The sequence below is a fragment of the Pleurodeles waltl genome, chromosome 6 (genome assembly GCF_031143425.1).
Source record: "Pleurodeles waltl isolate 20211129_DDA chromosome 6, aPleWal1.hap1.20221129, whole genome shotgun sequence".
Taxonomy (NCBI): Eukaryota; Metazoa; Chordata; class Amphibia; order Caudata; family Salamandridae; genus Pleurodeles; species Pleurodeles waltl.
The window spans coordinates 1,404,799,733-1,404,813,902 of NC_090445.1; the positions used below are offsets into that span (position 1 = coordinate 1,404,799,733).

Below are 14,170 nucleotides of genomic sequence, written 5' to 3' on the forward strand. Positions count from 1 at the left end.
CTAACTCCCATTCTTCTTCTTTCGAATCCTCCTTCGCCTGGACCTCCCTATGTAACAATTTAAAAATGTCAACAAACTCCCCTTTCCATATTCTTTCCTTCAAACTCTGAGTGAGATGCGCCCCCAAAGGCATTGACACTCCCATATAAGGTAGCTTCTTGGCTTTGGACGTGCCCCCCGAACCCTCTCCCCCTACAGTAGTTATGGTAGCCTGCACCTCCCCCTCACCCAGATCCGCCTTTTGTACACCCACAGAACCAGTCCCCAAACTCACCTCCGACTTACCTGCCCCCATATCCGTGACATGACCTGCCTGTATGGATCTGTCCACCCTACCTTTCCTTTGTTCATTGGTCACACCACATATATCTTTATCCACCTTTTGTGTGGCATCCCCAACGCCCTCCCTCACACCTCCCAAACCAACTGAAATAAATACCCCTTCCTCACCTCTCGGCAAACTGCCTGCCACCAGCTCCCGATGGCGAACCCCAACGTGATCACCCAGGACCACCTTGGGGACGACTCTGGGCTTCTTCATATTATCACCCCTCTGCACATACGTTACATGTTCTTCAACCTCATCGTCATAGTCGAGCAATTCCTCCTCAATGCTTTCAAAACTGGCACCAGCGCCCCGGCTAGTGGATGGCCGCACGTCAACAACTGGGTCATCGCACTGGCCCAGAGATCCAGCTCCAGCTGCCTCCCGCGATGTCCCTCTGGGTTTGACCCTCCCTTCAGCCTGGTGTCTGAAAGGTGCCCCGACCTTCACCGGCAAGCTCTGCACATCAGCCAGCCGCCCAAACTGCTGATGCACCGTCCTCTCCCCATGTCCGCCCAAAACATGAGGAGCGTCACACCCAGTAGGACCCTCGCCTTGAACCGACTGCCAAAAGTCCAGCCTGACTTGAGCCCTACCTACTGACCCATCGCCACTAGCTTCCCCACAAACCGTACCATTAAGTACCAAACCACTCCTTTCCACCAACTCAACCTGCTCACCCAAACTAAACACTGCCTGGTTCTCCGCTTCCCATGCCTGTACCCTATGTAGCATGGGACTGACTACCCTAGGTACCCATTGGACAATCCTACCAGCCTTTTGTCTAGAAATACTTCAACTACCAACTTTTCCCTTACACCCAACCCTACTCTGACTCACCTGCGCTTCAACCTCTTCATCCAATATTACCACAACCTCATCATCGATGTTAAAAACGGGCGCAGCCATCTTGCCCGGCTCACTTAACCGCCTTTCCTCTAACCGACTCCTTTTTAGCCTATCGGCATTGGAGGACGCCGCCATCTTGGACGCGCCTCCTAACGTCCATTCCTCGCCCAGGCCTTTGACAAGCTCAACGCCTCTTTCGAGCGGCAGTTGTGCTTGCCTTTTGCTTGTTCCCAACCGCGGATCCGACCGCGCATGCTCAATGGAGGCCTGCTTCCCCATGCGGCTGCTTGCGCTCACCGCACTCATGGGGCCAGACCCCATCCCACCAGCAGCCACGCGCTGCGCTAGGGAAGTGCCCAAACGCCGGGAAAAACGACCCCCACCTCGCCGCCGCAACCCGACCGTCGGCAATGACCCGGCGACCTCCTCAACCGCCCCCACCGTTTCATCAGGTGAGCACGTCACTTTACGCCCCAAAGCACTCTTCGATTTAAATTTCTTAAACGTTTTTTGTGGCGACGTGCAAGCAACAACTGCCGCTGTCACACCCTCAGCAGAAAGCCTTTTAGGCCTACGGAGACCCACCCAAGCTTCCTCTAAAACACCCACTTTTATTAGGTCCTCTCTCCCCTCCTCCTGCAACACTTTTAACGCCTGCACAACTTTATTAGGCTCCATAACAACTATTATGGCAACACACACCAGAAAGAACTTAACCACTACCTCCTCCCACACTCTGACGACCGCCTCTACACCTGCCCCTAAAACGCCTTAAAACAACTCCTACCACGAAGACACAACGCCTTCTGGGTGTGACAACTGCCAAAGAGGCCACCCACACCCTGCCCCTGCCTTATATGCCCTGCCCTAATCACCACCCCATCCGGACACCACCTCCAATCACCATTGGAGTGAGTGGACCATTCCACTGTCACCCGATAATCCCGGGGAGGAGAACAGGCAAGCCATCTGCTCCCCCCAAGCCCCCATTGCCAACAGCACATTGCCATACGGGATTTCTTGTCTTGGTTTAGCAATTAAAGGCATGACCATATCCAATCATATGAAATCATGGTGGGAACCGTTCTCATTTGTTGCACTCTCTTTTTCCATGGGCAATTGGGCTCATTTTGTAAGTTCATTCATGCACGTCCTGCAGACGCGGAAAGAACCAGGAAGTAACAAGTGCCGTCGCAGAGGGCAGCCGTGCTCCTTCACGAGCAGGCATCATGGGGTTGGGAATTCTTGCACTGGGGATCCCTGTCGTCGTTCTGATCTGCCTGTTTTTCCTCCTGGTAGCCGGGGTGATTTATTTTGAATTTGTAAATTCAGACATCCCTCCTGGGTTAGCCCACCCGGGAAAGCTGAGAATCATTCACGGCGCGATGATAGGCATAGCAGTGCTGGTGAGTGTACTCTCCTATGGAAGTGAATGGTTAATCGTGCATTGGAAAAAACGTGCGGAGTAAAACATTTAACTAACAGTTTGCGTTTTTACTTGTATTGGATTATTGTTGCTCTGTAACGGCACTGAGTGTTAGTCCTTTCTACAGCTTAAAAATATGCGAGGATTTTTTTTCTGTGCACAAGAAGTCGTGAGTGGGTAGTAGTATATTAAACTACTTTACACTCTTTTTGACACTAGTGTTTGGGGGGGGGGAGGGGGCGAGGCTCCACTGCATGGAAATGTTCTTTTTTTTAACTCTAGGCAAGGGTAAACTTAAGATCTGCCCTCCAAATGATGGTATCCTTTGAAGTTAATTAGTTTGTTGTGCGGTGCCATAGTCTCAGTGTTTCGGAGCCCCATGAAGCTCCTGGAAGGCAGCTGTTGGAGATACATACAAAGCGCCTGAGAAAATGTATTATTTTACTTTAGTAATATTTTAGTGTGTACTGGTTTTTGTATATGTGTTGCAAGAGCAATCAGTGAACAATTGTTCAAATGTTCTGTTTTTCATAATTTCATCGGTCATTTGCACTATGTATTAAAGTATTTTTTAAATGTATACAAATCAGTGTTTCTATTTCCGCATGGCCATAGCTTTCGTTTGACAAATTTCTCTCGGGGATGCGGTTTTGACAATAACCACGCTTCTCCCATTTCAAAACACTGTAATTCAGAGGTGCTATAAAAAAAACCTAATTCAATACTACTCATTTTACCGACCTTTTAAGAATGTCAGTCTGTTTTGACCATGGTGACATTAACTACCGACAGATCACTTCTGATGTTAGCTGCGAGCCTTTAACTCGCCTAGTCACGTTGGTCTGGTAAAGATTCCATTGAAACCATAGGACCAAACACATCTGATAACAAAGGTTGATAACAAAAAAAAGCTGGAGAGAGGAAACATGGCATTCTCACCACGTGGGTGACAGCTCCAGACAGTGCTTAATTTGTAAATAAAAAAGGTGCCGGTGCCCAGAGCCCTTCTCTTAAACACGCGGCTGCTGCAATTAAATGTGTGAACAAGGAATATACTGAAGCAGCGTAATCCTGAAGCCATCTCGGGCCTCTTCCATCCATATACGACCACCCCCTGCCCTTTCAGCTCACTGTAGCAGCTTTCTACTTTCTCCCTTTGTGACGCTTTTTCTGCCTCCGTCTTTCCCATATGTGTCTTTTGCTCAAAGCAAATGCTTGAGGCAGAAGAATAAGCCCCGGCCCTCAAAAATAAGTGCGGGTGCTCAGCACCGGAAACAACAAGCACAAATTAAGCACTGGCTCCAGATGGAATTAATGCTGTAAAACGTCTCTTTGCCTAGGGAATCAAACATTGATGCATCGTCCTTATCTCAGAGGAATCTGACCAACTATAATTCCCATGAACTGGAAAAATAAGTTTGAAATTGAAATTGAATAATGGGATTTGACAAGTGAGTTGAATTTACAACAATCCTAGTTAAACGGTGGAACATGCAGTGTAAAAGCCTTACTACCTTGTATATGGTGGCAAATCACAAAAAAATGCACATAAGTTAGCGTTATTGTCAACATTTCCGCATCACTAATTAAGCACGCTAACTTACAAAGATGCGTGGCTCCTGAATTAAAAACCCTTTTCTCCGTGCAACACAGAAGGAGTTAGAAGTTTAATTTGTGTGACACTTCATTCTTTATTTGGCCACCCTGACCCTCAACCCCGTGACCTATGTGTGACCTTGCATTGGGAAATCTGTTAACAACAGATATCAAACTGCAGATCTTGTTGTGGTTGTCTCATATGATTTATGGCCTTGTAACTAGCAGGATGTAGGCATACAGTTGAGCTGATAGTCCAAAGTGTAACCCTTTTGATAGCAGTAAAGTAGTGCTTGAAAAAGTATATCGTTCAGAGGCAAAGAGCATAGCCTCCAATGTTTTGATTGCCACTTTTAGTGAACCCTGTTTTTTAACACTTATTACCATGCAGTTCTTTTTGAGCCCATGATTACAATGCTAAAAGCAAAGCAGGTCCCAGAATAAGCGTGCTATTGACTAACAAGCATTTCCAATGCAATGGGTCTCGAGTTTGCTCGAGTAGGAACTTAGGGACAGAGTGACCACCGAGACTCGTTTGTGTGTGTAAAAGGCCGCTTTATTGGAACAGGTGCCCCTAGACCTACCCCGTTGGCCTTTGCCTTACAAAACTAAAACCTCACTAGACATCAAGCCACCTGACCCCGCCCCTCCCCCTCCCCCTCCCCTACCCCAATCCCTCCCCCCCTTCTTCTGGACCTGTCTTTCCCTTCCTCTCATCTCCTTTACTTTCTCCCGCCCTACCTACTTCTCTGAACCTGTCCGCTCCTGAGCAGTCTCCTGCCTGTCCTTGTCTAATTAATGTTCCCCCCGTCCTAATACCTGTCTTTCCCTGCCATCTCCGTCCTACCCCCGAGCTTTTAATAGCTGCCCTGCAGCTGTCCCCGTCACCAGAAAAAGGCCCTGACTTTTCCTGCCCCCCCACACTAGGTCTCGCGTAGTAAAGCCTTGAGCTGCTCCCTCAACTGTAAGAGGTACCCCATCATCCCTAAAAAACTCCACGTCCTCAAACCTGATGTCTGCATGCTCCAGGAATGATATACCACGCCCCACGCAAAAACCCTTCATTTCCTTATTAATCTTACGTCTGAACCTCTCTATGGCCCCTGGTTTCCTGGCCCCTCTCCACACCCGACACGGCATAAACGCCGTAAAAACGATATGACATCCTTTCCACTGCTCGCTCACTAACTGCAGATCTCTTTTTATGACCTTGAGCAAATTCAAGCCCGTAGATCTAACTAACTCGTTTTCCCCTAGATGAACACAAAGCAAATCCGGACAATGTCCCCTCCCTCGCGTTACCTGAAGCCGAGGCACTAGCTCGCCCCATAGCATTCCCCCTTTCCCAATCCACGTCACCCGATACCGATCGTTATCAAATCCCAGGTTGTACCCTGCCGCAGTCCTTCGTGTCTGTCGTTGTGCCCACTTTACGAAAGAATGCCCAATCACCCATATCTCCAAATAGGCCGCTTCTGGCCCCAGGACCACACCTGAAAAAGAAAAAAAAGATATGAAAGTATTCATTCCCCCTTCCCTACAAACCTTCTAACAGTCACTTCCCCGCACATACCTCCTAAAGCAATCTGACCTCCATCTACCCAACGCCATCATCTCCTCTCTATCGCAGCCTTGCTCCCCTGCCTCTGTAGCCATTCCAATGCAAAAGGAATGTGTCCCAAATCTCTCCGCCTCAAAACCCAGACCTGCTAGCCCTTTTCTCAATACTGCCAGTAGCTGCGCCGCCGTCACCTTGCGACCGCCCGCGTGACAAAAAACCGGCCCGCCGAAAACTCTGACCCCGATCGCAGTAAGACACCCAACCTCACCGGGCAAATGTCTTTGTAAGGGTAACGACGAAGAACGACCGTAACCCCGGTGCCTTTTTGATCAGTTTTCGATTGTCGAACCCAGAGAGCCAACCCTTTCCTCACCACCCGAACCTCCCTCCACAAAATACCCATAGCTCCCGACCGGCCCAGCAACTCCGATACACGAAACGCTCCGAAGAACATCCATGACATGAGGGTCCCGAAAAGAATAGCCTCGCGCTCATCATAGCACAGACTGCCCATCATCGCTATCAAGCATTTTAGCATAGCCAAAGATATCGGTTGGCGATCCGGGCCCCGTTTTCCAAATGATTTTTCCCAACCTTGTAAAATTCTCGTTCCTAATTCCCCAGCCGACGGCGGGTAACTCCATAAAAGTTTACCCACAAACCCGATGGCCAACAACTTACTAGATATCGTGACTCTCGACTGACCTTTACCAATCAAATCCATAACGAACTGAATCACATCTTCCACCACCTCTTACTGTCGCGCCCGCCGTCGCGCCCCAGATCCCAGGAACTCCTCCCACGCTTTGGCATAAGCCCGCCTCGTGGACGGTGCCAAGGAGTTCATAACCAGTCGAAGCATCCGTGATCGCCTACTCTCCATAAAGCCTCCGGCATGCGGATTCTTCTCAACGCCACACCCGTGGTTAATCCATGGAAACGCTGCCACTGCGAACGAGACAAAGCATCCGCAATGTCATTATTCACCCCGGAACGTGTTTCGCACTGAAGTAAATGTCATTACGCAAACATTGTAGGACAAAAACGCGTAGCAGCTGTAACAACCCTGCTTCCCGCGCCGACTGCCGGTTGACCATCTGAACCACTGCCAAGTTATCGATCCGAAACAGCACCCACGAATGCCTCAGCTCAGTACCCCATAAGCACACCGCTACGATCAGCGGAAAAAATTCCAAAAACGCGATGCTACGACTGCCGTGCTTCCACTCCACTGGCCATTTCTCCGCGCACCAACGCCCTTCCCAATACAGCCCAAAACCTCCCGAACCCGCCGCATCCGAAACCATCTGAGCGTCCCATTCCCACTGTCTCCAGACCTTCAGAGGAACCCCATTAAATGACTCCAGGAACCTTGACCACATGCGCAAGTCCTCTCGAACTCCCACCTTCAAACGCACGTGATGGTGGGGTAGCGCTTGCCCCGCCAGCGCTAGAGAAAGTCGTCTGCAAAACGCTCTGCCCGCTCGCACAACCCTGCACGCAAAATTCAAGTGCCCTAACAACACCTGCACCTCTTTCACCGAAACCTTGCGCCTCCGCAGCATTTCCTCAATTCGCTTGATCATATCAGACTGTTTCCCGACAGGCAACCGCGCCATACCTGCCACCGTGTCCAGTTCAATCCCCCAAAACGACAGTGCCGTAGCTGGCCCCACTGTCTTTTCGGCAGCCAGGGGCACACCCAGATCTCCCATAATGTCCATAAACCAGCTCAGCACCGCCGCACAGCGCGGGCTGTCTGCTGGCGCCGCAAAAAAGAAGTCATCCAGGTAGTGCGTTACCTCTTGGTGACCCGTACTTTGCACAAAAATCCATTGTAGCGCCGTGCTAAATCGCTCAAACAGCGCACACGAGCTGGAGCAACCCATGGGCAGTGCCTTGTCCACGTACCAGCTCCCCAGGAACTGGATGCTCAACAATTCAAAATCATCCGGGTGCACCGGCAGCAGCCGAAAAGCTGACTTGATGTCCGTCTTTGCCATCAAAGCCCCCGGCCCCAACTGATCAACCATCTGAACCGCAACATCCACCGACGCATACGACACCTTTGTGAATTCCTCCGGGATGAATTCATTCACTGATGCCCCCTCTGGCCAGGACAAGTGATGAATCAACCGGAATTGACCTTCCTCTTTTTTGGGCACTATGCCAATTGGAGACACTATGAGATTTTCCAAGGGCCAATAAGAGAACGGGCCCGCCATGCGCCTCTCCTTTACCTCCTTCATCAACTTCCCTTGGACCAGTTCCTCTTTTCCACGCACGGATCGCAAATTCTCTGCCCACCGACGCTCCAGCGGACCTTGATTTCCCAACCTGAACCCATCCCGGAAACCGCGAATCAGTACCTCAGCGTCATCCTGCCTGTCATAACCCTGCAACCCTAACTGCAACCTATCAACCCTAACCGGCGTAGTAGCCTTTTCCCGCCACGTCTGGCCGCTGGCGCTGGCCTTCCCTTCCTCCAATACTGGCCCCTTGACCCCCACTTGCCGCTCCCCCTGCACTGGCCCCAGTCTGCTGCCCATTACACGCTGTGACCGGATGACGCCCCGCGCATTTTGTACACTCGTGCCGGAACTTACAGTACTCTCTGGTACATATACCTTTATTGAAGTCCCAGCATGCTCCCGACCTTCCTGTCCCTGCGCCGATGGCTCTATTGGTGCTGGAGGCCCGGGAACCCACCCCTTGGGTGGGGCGCTCCCGAAAGGGCCGATATATTATGGGCAACCCACTAGCCGTAAACAACGGTTTTCCCAAACTTTGCTGGCCCCATGGTGTGCTGCCACAAGTCTGTATCAATTTCTCCCCATTGCACTTCAGGATCCGCCGCCATGCGCGCCCTAAATTCTTCATCGTATTGGCGCCACGCGTATCCCCCATAATTAAGCTGCGCTTTTCTTATGATATCCATGTATTTAAATAGGGATACCGACCTCTCCGGGAATCGCTCGCAATAAACGCTAGCGAAAATCAAAAAAGCCGCCGTCCAATTCTCTATCGTAACCGCCACTTTTGGCCGTTTAGAAAGCTCCCACTCTTCCTCCTTGGAGCCCTCCTTGGCCCTGATCTCCCTATGGAGCAATTTTAAGATGTCCACATATTCTCCTTTCCAAATTTTCTCTTTTGTCGCCGGCATTAAATGAGCCCCCAGCGGCTTAGCTGTGCCCATATATGGCAGCTTCACCTTTTTGGACGCCGGCTCCCCCTCCTTTTCATCCTTCGCTCCCTTTTCTGCCCCGGCAACCGCTGCACTGTCCCCTTTATCCGAACCTACGCCCTTCGCCTCCTTCCCTGCCTTCACGTCGCTCTCCGTTGATACCCCCGTGTCTTGCATATATACTCCCTTTACTAAACGCACCGACTCTTCTCTCGCCTCTGAGGCCACCGATATCCTTGAGCATGACAAATTCTTACCTGGAGATAGCAGTGGGGGCCACTCCTGAACCGTCCGCGCCTCTCCTCCCTTCTGCTCTCCCCGACGTTCACCACGCCGTGTAACTGACCGCTGTACCTGCAATGACTTACGGACAGGGTTAGATGTACCCCGCCCTCTGCTTTCCCACCACTCATACTCACTCCCACTGTTCCTCAACTCGCCCTCTTCCAAACTCTCCTCTGACCTTTCCCCCCACTCGACCGCACTCGCACCCGATCCACCGCATCTCACACAGCTGGAATACTCCCCTCTCTGTTTTGACCGCCGTCCGGACAGGCCCGGACGTTGCTCCTTCTGGGCCGCGGCGACGGGGGGCGCAATGCCCTCTCCTCCACACCGCCCAGTAGAAGCATCCGCAGCCCCACTGCGCCGCCTGCTCCATCCTGATGATGCTATCCGGCTGGCCGCCCAAGGGCCCGCCTTCCCTTCTCCCCAGTGCACTCGAGCCGTGTCCTGCTCGCCTGGGTCCTCATCACCGTAGTCCAACTGCCCCTGCCAAGAAAGGTCTGGTGTGCCAGGGGAAGAACTCATATCCCATTGACTACCTACCCCAAAGCCCTCCTCCTCCTCTAACCCCTCCTCGTGCAGCCCATTATCCAATCCCCCAACCCCACCCTCCGTAAAACCATCCCCAAGGGCCATAACAGGGGCACACCCAGCACTGACAGATGTGGAACCTCCACCTACCATGCACATGGCGCCTCCTAACTCCCCTCCCTCCTCATCGCTGCTCCACTGGAGCATTGTAGGCCATTTTTTAGACAGGGGTATCTTAGGGTCCCCTTCTGCCTCCTGCTTCTTAGGAATCCCAGATTGCCCCCCCCCCCGGGGAAGAGCCCAAATCCCACGACCCGATATCTGCCCTGCCACTGTGCTCCCCTTTGCCCCTCCCACCCAAGGGTAAAACCACCGGCCCAGACAATGCCCCGGAGGCCGCAGTGGCACCCGCGGCGTTCGGCTTCCATTTACTTTGCCTGGCTCCTCCCAGACGCTCCTGGTGCGCCCGCCGCCTTTTCCTTTTCTCTTTTAGCGGCGCTCGGCTCGAGCGCCCCAACTTGGCCTTCCACCAAGGCCTGCTGGCCTGCTGCCCCGCAACGGCCCCGCCCTCCATTTTCGCGCTGGGATGCGGCTCGAACGCCTCCCAGCATGACCCGGCTCTCGGGAAACCCTAGGGGAGTCCCCAACCCGTTCCCACCCATAGACCCTCCCTATGCCCGCCCTTCGCCCCCGCCCCCCGGGAAGGGCCCCTTACCTTGCTGCTTGCTGCAACACGCGGCGGGGAGCACGCGGCCACCGCCGCCGCCACCCCCGCTGAGGCCCTGCGCGCCGGGCGGGTCGGAGCCAGGGCTCCCTCTTTCAACAAATCAAGCCGGCCCGTCTGGCGCAGCAGAGCGACGGCCTCCAGAACCTTCGCCTCAGACTTCATCCTGCCCACAATCGCCGCAATCCTGACCGGGGCAAACACCGTGTAAGGTAAATCCCTTAAAAATCTACCCTTAAACTATGCCGCGATCGTTCTTTTTAAGAATGATAAGTATATGCTATGAGAATTATTATTTTTTAATTTAAAAAAAAAAAATTTTTTTACACGCATCAACCACACCACGAGGAAAGCAACACAGAGCCCGCCTGCTTACACCCTGGCCACCAGGTCACCTTCCCAAAATGGTGCCTGTAAACGCAAAATGGCTGTATAAATACCCAACCCACCCCCTTTCTAATTGGCACCCCGGACGTCCAAACCCGTCCCGGGTCATGCCACCTGTCCCAAAAACCCCGGGGGGGGAACTCCTCGTTCCTCCTCTCCCTCCCCCCCCCCCGAGGCCCCATTTTGCGTTGTAAATTCCGGACTGGACATTTCTTGCCACATAAATTGAAAATAAAAACACCGATATCCTTGAGCATGACGAATTCTTACCTGGAGATAGCAGTGGGGGCCACTCCTGAACCGTCCGCGCCTCTCCTCCCTTCTGCTCTCCCCGACGTTCACCACGCCGTGTAACTGACCGCTGTACCTGCAATGACTTACGGACAGGGTTAGATGTACCCCGCCCTCTGCTTTCCCACCACTCATACTTACTCCCACTGTTCCTCAACTCGCCCTCTTCCAAACTCTCCTCTGACCTTTCCCCCCACTCGACCGCACTCGCACCCGATCCACTGCATCTCACACAGCTGGAATACTCCCCTCTCTGTTTTGACCGTCGTCCGGACGGGCCCGGACGTTGCTCCTTCTGGGCCGCGGCGAGGGGGGGCGCAATGCCCTCTCCTCCACACCGCCCAGTAGAAGCATCCGCAGCCCCACTGCGCCGCCTGCTCCATCCTGATGATGCTATCCGGCTGGCCGCCCAAGGGCCCGCCTTCCCTTCTCCCCAGTGCACTCGAGCCGTGTCCTGCTCGCCTGGGTCCTCATCACCGTAGTCCAATTGCCCCTGCCAAGAAAGGTCTGGTGTGCCAGGGGAAGAACTCATATCCCATTGACTACCTACCCCAAAGCCCTCCTCCCCCTCTAACCCCTCCTCGTGCAGCCCATTATCCAATCCCCCAACCCCACCCTCCGTAAAACCATCCCCAAGGGCCATAACAGGGGCACACCCAGCACTGACAGATGTGGAACCTCCACCTACCATGCACATGGCGCCTCCTAACTCCCCTCCCTCCTCATCGCTGCTCCACTGGAGCATTGTAGGCCATTTTTTAGACAGGGGTATCTTAGGGTCCCCTTCTGCCTCCTGCTTCTTAGGAATCCCAGATTGCCCCCCCCCCCCGGGGAAGAGCCCAAATCCCACGACCCGATATCTGCCCCGCCACTGTGCTCCCCTTTGCCCCTCCCACCCGAAGGTAAAACCACCGGCCCAGACAATGCCCCGGAGGCCGCAGTGGCACCCGCGGCGTTCGGCTTCCATTTACTTTGCCTGGCTCCTCCCAGGCGCTCCTGGCGCGCCCGCCGCCTTTTCCTTTTCTCTTTTAGCGGCGCTCGGCTCGAGCGCCCCAACTTGGCCTTCCACCAAGGCCTGCTGGCCCGCCGCCCCGCACGGCCCCGCCCTCCATTTTCGCGCTGGGATGCGGCTCGAACGCCTCCCAGCACGACCCGGCTCTCGGGAAACCCTAGGGGAGTCCCCAACCCGTTCCCACCCATAGACCCTCCCTATGCCCGCCCCTGGCCCGCCCTTCGCCCCTGCCCCCCGGGAAGGGCCCCTTACCTTGCTGCTTGCTGCAACACGCGGCGGGGAGCACGCGGCCACCGCCGCCGCCACCCCCGCTGAGGCCCTGCGCGCCGGGCGGGTCGGAGCCAGGGCTCCCTCTTTCAACAAATCAAGCCGGCCCGCCTGGCGCAGCAGAGCGACGGCCTCCAGAGCCTTCGCCTCAGACTCGATCCTGCCCACAATCGCCGCAATCCTGACCGGGGCAAACACCGTGTAAGGTAAATCCCTTAAAAATCTACCCTTAAACTATGACGCGATCGTTCTTTTTAAGAATGATAAGTATATGCTATGAGAATTTTTTTTTTTTTTTTTTTTTTTTTTTTTTACACGCCTCAACCACACCACGAGGAAAGCAACATAGAGCCCGCCTGCTTACACCCTGGCCACCAGGTCACCTTCCCAAAATGGTGCCTGTAAACGCAAAATGGCTGTATAAATACCCAACCCACCCCCTTTCTAATTGGCACCCCGGACGTCCAAACACGTCCCGGGTCATGCCACCTGTCCCAAAAACCCCGGGGGGGGGGGGAACTCCTCGTTCCTCCTCTTCCCCCCCCCCCCCCGAGGTCCCATTTTGCGTTGTAAATTCCGGACTGGACATTTCTTGCCACATAAATTGAAAATAAAAAGTAAAACAGAAGTTCACTCGCAGTCAAACCTATTATTGGCAAAAATGCAATTATCCATGTAACAGGGTCGATGTAATGCAAAACACTTGACTACTGCCCAGCAAGACCGTGCTGTGTAGGACATACATAGAAAAAAGTAGTCCAGAAACGACACGGAAAACATGGAGCCTTGTATGGTTTCATTAGTTGGCTGGTGAGCTCGAGGATGGCTAAACACTGGAAAAGGCATGACGTATGCATGCCTTTCACTAATGAAATCAAGTAAATTTTAAAAGGCAAGCCCATGAATCATCCAAACTCATGGGTGTGCGGTGGGCGTGGTTACAAGCCTACAGAGAGATTACAGCAGGGACGAGCACTTCGCGCTTGACTCTAAAAATGAATAACAGGATGATGTCATGACATCACGCCACTTGGCATCCAGTATAGACAAGTCATTGGACTGCCCTTATGAGAAGTCAAAAACATTTTTGCATTCTGCGTTTATGAATTCCTCGTACTGAATGTTCGATTCATATTTTTGCTTTAAATATTTAAATGGTAGATGAAATGTGTACATGTTAAATGAGATGTTGCATTTTGTTTTGCAAATGCTTTACGGGCTTTTATCTGAGGGAAATATTTTTTGAACATTGGTCTAAAAAGGCATATTTTAAAGTGATCCACACACCACTCAATGCATTTTTTGTAGTGGACCACCCCCAACAAATATTACAAATACAATCAGTGGCGTAAGTAACCCCCCACTTTAGGATCGTAAGTGGGGAATGCCACAGGGCCAAAGAGCAGATTAAATGGGCTCCACTTAAATGTTAACTAGTTGTCAATGGTCGCCTTTCCCCTACAAGTCTGCAGACAAAATCTTCACAACTAACGCCTTATAGGCTTCAGGCTGCTGCAACACAGAAATAAATAATTACAATGAGGGAAAACAGAGAGAGAACCGCAGGAAAACACTGACCATGGGAGAAGATAAGAAAGAAAAAGTAAGGATGAGAGAAAACAGATGGGATTATTGAAAGGAGAAAGAAAGAATGGGAATAGGAAAGAAGGGTGAAAGGAAAGAAAGGAAGCATGGAAGAAAAGAAGCAAGGTGAAAGGAAGGATGAAAGGTT

General features: G+C 52.4%; 1 protein-coding gene across 1 annotated transcript in view; it reads left to right on the forward strand.

Annotated features, from left to right (window-relative positions):
- Positions 1 to 2,311: 2,311 nt before the first annotated feature.
- The window catches only part of LOC138300893 (arylacetamide deacetylase-like 4), a 66,928-nt gene continuing 55,069 nt past the window's right edge, over positions 2,312 to 14,170 (forward strand). Inside the window, exon 1 of the mRNA XM_069240753.1 lies at positions 2,312 to 2,580. Coding sequence (XP_069096854.1) covers positions 2,404 to 2,580 — 177 coding nt within the window. The 5' untranslated portion in view covers positions 2,312 to 2,403. The remainder of the gene's footprint in view (positions 2,581 to 14,170) is intronic.